Source organism: Astatotilapia calliptera, chromosome 20 (assembly GCF_964374335.1).
Source record: "Astatotilapia calliptera chromosome 20, fAstCal68.1, whole genome shotgun sequence".
Classification (NCBI taxonomy): domain Eukaryota; kingdom Metazoa; phylum Chordata; class Actinopteri; order Cichliformes; family Cichlidae; genus Astatotilapia; species Astatotilapia calliptera.
In genome coordinates, this window is record NC_137441.1 from 4,012,728 (window position 1) to 4,019,232 (window position 6,505).

General features: G+C 42.7%; 1 protein-coding gene across 1 annotated transcript; it reads right to left on the minus strand.

Annotated features, from left to right (window-relative positions):
• Window positions 1-824: 824 nt before the first annotated feature.
• On the minus strand, window positions 825-6,250 carry LOC145423054 (vitelline membrane outer layer protein 1-like). The gene is made up of 4 exons (XM_080295160.1): window positions 5,989-6,250; window positions 3,736-3,845; window positions 1,487-1,600; window positions 825-1,112 (listed from the first exon to the last, which is right to left on the minus strand). Exons 1-4 carry the CDS (start codon window positions 6,163-6,165, stop codon window positions 929-931), a joined length of 585 nt encoding a protein of 194 aa, XP_080151286.1. The 5' UTR covers window positions 6,166-6,250; the 3' UTR covers window positions 825-928.
• Window positions 6,251-6,505: the final 255 nt, after the last annotated feature.

The window sequence follows — 6,505 nt, forward strand, 5'->3', positions numbered from 1 at the left end:
CACAGAAAAAAAATATTATCAGCAAGAACATGTTAAACATCTACTCTACCATCACAGGGGGTGTACAGATTAAAAGAAGTTAAATTGAAGTCTTTTTAAGACCATTTAAACATGTCAAAATGATAAAGACACATACTCAATTTTTTTTTTAAGTGACAGGAAGGCACATTGCTTTGACGAGACAAAAAAGAAAGACCCAGTTACCCAGAATTTGACACAATGTTATACTTCTTAAGGCCTTATTTAAATTAAATTAAATTAAATTGAAGACCTTTTAAGAATCTGTAGACACCTGGTCAGGTGTGTCCAGCCAGTTAAAAGCAGGAACTGGATAAAAGTGGGACATTTGAAGGAAGTGAAAGCCCTCTTTTTCTTCTCCAACCTTTATTTTACCAGGGAAGTCCTGTTGAGATTTGGCATCTCTTTATCAAAGGAGCCCTGGGAGTGAATCAGTCACACACTCACACTGAAGGACAATTTACAGACTCCAATTAACCTACAGCATGTTCTTTTGGACTGTGGGAGGAAACCGGAGTACCCGGAGGAGACCCACGCATGTATGGGGAGAACATGCAAATTCTACACAGGAAGGCCCCAGCTGGAAATCAAACCTGGAACCTTGTGATTATGAAGCAGCAGTGCTAACCACTGTGCTTTCTACCAACCTCCTCTTTCTGCTTCTTATTGGCTTAAACACACCTGGCCCAGGTGATCAGCAGGATGGTGTTGGCCTTGAGGGATTGAGTTTGACACCTGTGGTTTAGTGGATTATTGGTCCAAAACAAGTGGAAGAGCTGCAGTCAAATCAAAGCACTGAGTCCATAATGGGTTCCAGCATAGCTGTGGGTTTTATTGATTACAAACTGCACCCTCAGTGGGATCTCTCCTTTTGACTGTTGCTGCTGTGTGAGGAGCATCAGAGAGGTTTTTATTTGCAGCAGAAGAACTGCACGTCGTTGAGCGCCGTGTCATCGCCACTGCCCTGCGGCTCCTCCACGCGGGTCCTCAGCCCACAGATGGCGCCTCTGGGACACTTCCTGCTCCAGTGTCCCCACTCGCCCCACTGCAGCCCATCACCCTCCAGCTGAGCGCCGGTGCCGCTGCAGATGAATCTGTGAGAAAAGTTTTTGAATGGTGACAGATGTTCCAGTGTTTTTCTCTGTGTGTCTGTCTCTTTACTGTCCTCTCAGATGCCAACCAACTCAGCCAGATAGTTTTCCTTTCTGATTCTGGGGAGGTTTGGTGATTACAGAGTTCCCCGGCCTATTCACGTTTCAAAACTATCTGAGAGGAGCTTGAAAACTATAGTGACACTGTACAGTCACTATAAAACATTATTATTCTTTAACTTTCATTTGAGACGTTGGACATAAAAAGAAAGGTTTGGTTTGTTTTCCGACTCATGAAATGCTGCAGAGAGCGTAGGTAGTTAGAGTTTGATGCTTGACTCGTCCCAAGGTCTCCTCTGGGCGATGCGTTCACTTACTTGATGTTGTTGACGGATGTGTCGTCACCCAGGCCCTGTGCAGACTCAACGCGGAGCATAAAGGAGGCCAGGTATCCACTTTCACAGCTCTTCACCGCAGTCCAGTCCCCCCAACTGAATAATAATAATAGATTAGATTTATACTGCACTTTTCTAGACACCCAAAGTGCTTACAGGGTGTATCCATTATTCATTCACTCCACATTCATACTTGGTGATGCTAAACTACTATGTAGCCACAGCTGTCCTGGGGCAGGCTGACAGAAACACGGCTGCCAGTGTGTGCCTACGGTCCCCCCTGACCATTCAATTCAATTCAGTTTATTTATATAGCGCTAATTCACAGTGAACATTGTTTCAGAGCTACAGAGACGAGACACACAAACACAAAAACAGGAGGTGGGCCAGTCGACATTTCTATGGAGAGAGAAACAGAATTAACGGCAGTAATAATTATTAGGACAAACAGATATGAAAAGAGTAGAGAGAGCAGAAAAGAAATGTGGTCAGTTTGTCCTCCAGCCCAGCGGTCCCCAACCCCCAGGCCTCGGACCGGTACCGGTCCGTGAGTCGTTTGGTACCGGGCCGCGAGAGTTGAGGCTCAGGTGTGAAATGTATGGTTTTCAGGGTTTTTATCGGTTTTCAGCGTTATTTTGTTATCGTTTTTATCGTTAACTCTGTTTTCCTGGGTCTTTTCATGTGTGTTATGAATAAATTTTCTTTTTTTCGGTACCGGTACTAGTTTTATTTTGTTGTATTTATCCGCGACACCTTAAAGGCCGGTCCATGAAAATATTGTCGGGCATAAACCGGTCCGTGGCGCAAAAAAGGTTGGGGACCGCTGCTCCAGCCTATAGCAGCAAAACTAAGATAAGGGGGTGGGCGTGATTAAATAATAATAGAATAAAAGATAACGATGACTGTCTGTGCGATGATGTGTGAGGGTGGAGAAAGACGCTAGCATGCCCAAGGAGATAAGTCAGGATAGACTAAACACTCCCCAGGTGAGTTAGGCTTATTGGCATGCCAGCATTTGAAAAAGAGATGAGAGAGAAAAGGAGGGAAAAGAAAAAGAAGAGAAGAAAAAGGAGGCTGAGTCAGAGAGAGGATGGCAGAAATTTAAATTCCCAAGTATAAGATTTATTAAAGAGGAAAGTTTTAAGTCTAGTCTTAAAAATAGACAAGGTGTCAGCATCACAGATGAAAGTTGGGAGCTGGTTCCACAAAAGAGGAGCTTGAAAACTAAAAGCTCTGCCTTTCATTCTACTTTTAGAAACTCCAGGACCATCACCAGAAACACTCACACTCCAGTGGTGCCAACACTGGAGACAAGGAAGGTTAAATGTCTTACCCAAGGACACAACAACATGACTAGCAAGAGTAGGATTCAAACCGCTGACCTCTTGATCATTGGACAACCTGCTCAACCACCTGAGCCACCACTGTTAATCTTCCAGTTCAACAACAAAGCTCCACCACAGGCTGAGGATGTCTGTGAGTTGTTCAGGTAGTTTGGTGTTTTTGTCAAGGTTCTTTCAGCAACAAAACATTAATATAAATTATCATTAAAAAACATACAAATAAAATAAGCAGTTCAAAAATCGAAACAAATGACTTTCAACTGTTCATAAGGTGGTGAAATGCTTTTCTGCACCCTCTCCGAATACAATAGAAAATAAATAAATAATATAGTCAGTGGCTGTAGAACATTTTTGATTCAGTTTGTCAGTAAAGAAGAACACTTGGCTATTTTTGCTAACAACATATTTCAGAGTATGGTATCCTTCTTGCCCCATCCACATGAAAACGAAGATCCAAAGGTTTTAAAAATCTCCACATTGGCCGCAGTTTTTAGATTTCTCTGTTTGTTTGATGATGAATTTCTCCGTTTTTGTGTGGATGAAAGAGCAAAACAGAAAAAAATGTTTGCGTTTATCAAATATCCCCATATATACCCGGAGTTGTGGGGACAGGACCTTATTTATTTTCTTGCCCTGTTCATGTGTGTGACCCATTGACTGTATATAGTCAGTGTGACGTCGCCGTGATCCACATTGAAAGTGCCTGCTGGCTGCAAGAAGAAAAAACCCCTCCTGATTGGCAGAGTGAAATAAAAGGGCGACTGAAAAGGCTTCATTCGAGAAGTAAGTCATTTTCTATGGATGACGTCACACTCACTCACTCCAGTTCTTTTATACAGTCAATGGTGTGACCGACGGCTCATGGTTCAGATGACGCTGCTGCCTCACCTCCCCACAGCAGATTGCACTGTGGTCTGCTGTTTGCTGCAGGGGTCAAAACAGTACAAGCGTATCCCGTTAACAGCCGTGTCGTCTCCAGAGCCTTGTGGAGCCTCCACCTAAGACAGAGCCACAGGGAGAACCACAGGAAGTCCATCAGGTTGGTGTTCGTTAGACAGCACTTTCTCATACATCACAAACAGATCACAAAACATGGACGCATCATGCACTGAGCTTTGATGACACAGAGTGTGGACAAGTTAGCAGCGACAGCAACAGTTAAATCTGTTTCATAAAACCCTGAATCAGCAGAACCTGTTGAGATGGAAGATTTGTATCATGCTCAGAACTTCTCAAACCACAACTCTAGAGTCAAGTGAAATATCAAAGACCTTGTTACTAAGTCTTTTGTTCAGCTACCTGGATTTACGCAGTAGTTATTGGCAAGTTGAGCTGGCAGAGGGTGCTTGTCCAATAACTGCATGCACACTGTAGACAAGAGGCTGTGGCAGTTTAAGCTGATGACGTTTAGACTTTGTAACAATGGCTACCTTTGAGAGACTGATAGAGCAGGTCCTCAACAACTAAGGCTGTCACCTTTAACGCACTAAAGACAGTATCACAGACAGCTCTCACCCTGGCTTTAAGTTGTTTAAACTGCTGCCCTCTGATACAGTAGGTGCTATAGGTGTTTGAGAACAAAAACAAATAGACTTAAAAATAGCTTTTTTCCTAAAGCTATTGCCACCCTGAACTCCCACATGGAGTAAATTATTTATCCATTTACTTATTTATCCATTTTCTATTTTTTCTATTTTTATCCATCTATGTATTTTTCTAATTTATGTCATCTTTGCTAATTGTAAATTAAGTGTGTCTGTGTATGTATTTATATGACATAAATATATTTATCTACCATGTATTATACATATCCCCCCATGGACCCACCACCCGCAGGGGGGACCATAAGGAGCCGGTGCAATGTGGTTTGGGCAGTGGTCGAAGGCAGGAGCCCCAATGGCTCAAACCACGGCACAGAAACTGGCTTTTAGCGTCACTTCTTTGGGGGTGTGGTGGAGCCTGAGCTTGTGCAGGAGGCTGGAAGGTACCGGCTATATATAGTCGGGCTTGCCACTCTGGAGTTGCCACGGTGAGAGGCACTTCGCCTTCTGGCGGGGGGACAGGTCTGCGACTGTTGTTTCAGCCTACGGGCTGAGCAGTAGTTCAGAGTACTTCTTGGAGTCTCTCGGAGGGGTGCTGGAAAGTACTCCTTCGGGGGACTCCATTGTCCTACTGGGACACTTCAACACTCACTTGGGTAACGACAGTAACACCTGGAAGGGAGTAACTGGGAGGAAGAGATGTCCTCATGGAAACTTGTCAAGCTGGACTGCGACTGAACTCGGCCAGATCTAACCTATTGGCCTAATAATCCAATGAAAAAATTGGACACCTTTTCCACTCTACCGCCAGATTTTTAACAAATGCTTCCTCAAATCTCCCCACCATTCCTTTATTCCTCACTAAAACGGACTTCATTATTCACTCAACGAAAAATGTACTTGTTACTGTTAATTTCTCCTTTGTCTCTTGCCTCCTTATGTAAGCTAGCTTTTGTTGTTTCATCCACTATTGAACAAAACCAGTTCTGCAAACCTGATCATGGTAACAGTCCCTCCTCACTTGGTTCTCGGCCCTTTCAGTCAATGCAACCACAGACTGGGATGACTTACAAATTTTTTTTTAGGTTGGGTACTTTAGTTTGAAAGGCAGATTTTAAAACTTTTTTAAATGATATATTTTTAAAAAAATGCTGTGACATGGTTTAAGAATTTAATTATTTTAAATTATATTATTATATCGTGGACATGTTAATGTTGATGTCTGTCCGGATTGTTTCAATTTTATTTACTTTTTACTTGTACTTAATTTTCTTTAGTTCGCTTTATCAGAAGAAGTTTATCTCAACATGCTATGAGATAAGAATTATTCGCCATTATTCGCCAATGAAAACACAATACCCCTTTTTAATAACCCATATGTACAGACATAAAAAAAACATTTCTTATGTACCAATCCTCTTTTTTACACATTTTAAGTACCATGGAACAGAGTAACGTGGTACATGTAACATGTACCACGTTATTACCATTAATAAGAAGGTTACCAACATCAGCTTGAAGAGCGGTTTGAGCAGTTGTTGTTATAGATAAACCATTACCAGACACATTAGAGCAGGAGTGAATCCTCTTCACCACTCACCTTGATGCTGAAGCCAACAGCGTAAGAGCCTTCAGGACACATCTCCGTGACACCCCAGTCCCCCCACTGTGTGCTGTATGGTACATAAAGCTGGTAGAGGGTAGTGGTATGTCCTGGCACCACGTGCACCCACGACAGCAGCAGCAGGTATGTGGTGCTCAGACTCAGACGCAGCATCTGTGTGGTTTATGGACAAGAGCAAAGCGGGAAGGATAACGAACAGAAAAATTATGTCTCTAACAGGTCTCTTGACTTGGACACATGAAGCAGAGCTCCCTAATATGTGGACATAAACACTTACGCAATATTTGTATATCTGTGTCATCAGTATTGCTAATCTGTAACTAAAGCTGCCCCACTCGAGGGGCACACATCAAGTCTCCTGTGAGTATTTTTTAACAGCATTTAGCTCACACATTTATCTGACGCTTTACTAACAGTCAGGTGTAAGATTTTAAAGTTACTTGTAGCATTTTGGAGTTATCAAAGGGAAAAAGGGGATGGCTGTAGAGAGACA

What these genes read in the sequence shown, in the direction of transcription:
- LOC145423054 (XM_080295160.1), bottom strand. Translation starts at nt 6,165, where the DNA reads ATGCTGCGTCTGAGTCTGAGCACCACATACCTGCTGCTGCTGTCGTGG. An exon ending in GTGCAATCTGCTGTGGGGAG is followed by an intron (nt 1,601 to 3,735) that starts GTGAGGCAGCAG and finishes ATTATTATTCAG; the next exon opens with TTGGGGGGACTGGACTGCGG. An exon ending in ACATCCGTCAACAACATCAA is followed by an intron (nt 1,113 to 1,486) that starts GTAAGTGAACGC and finishes CTTTTCTCACAG; the next exon opens with ATTCATCTGCAGCGGCACCG.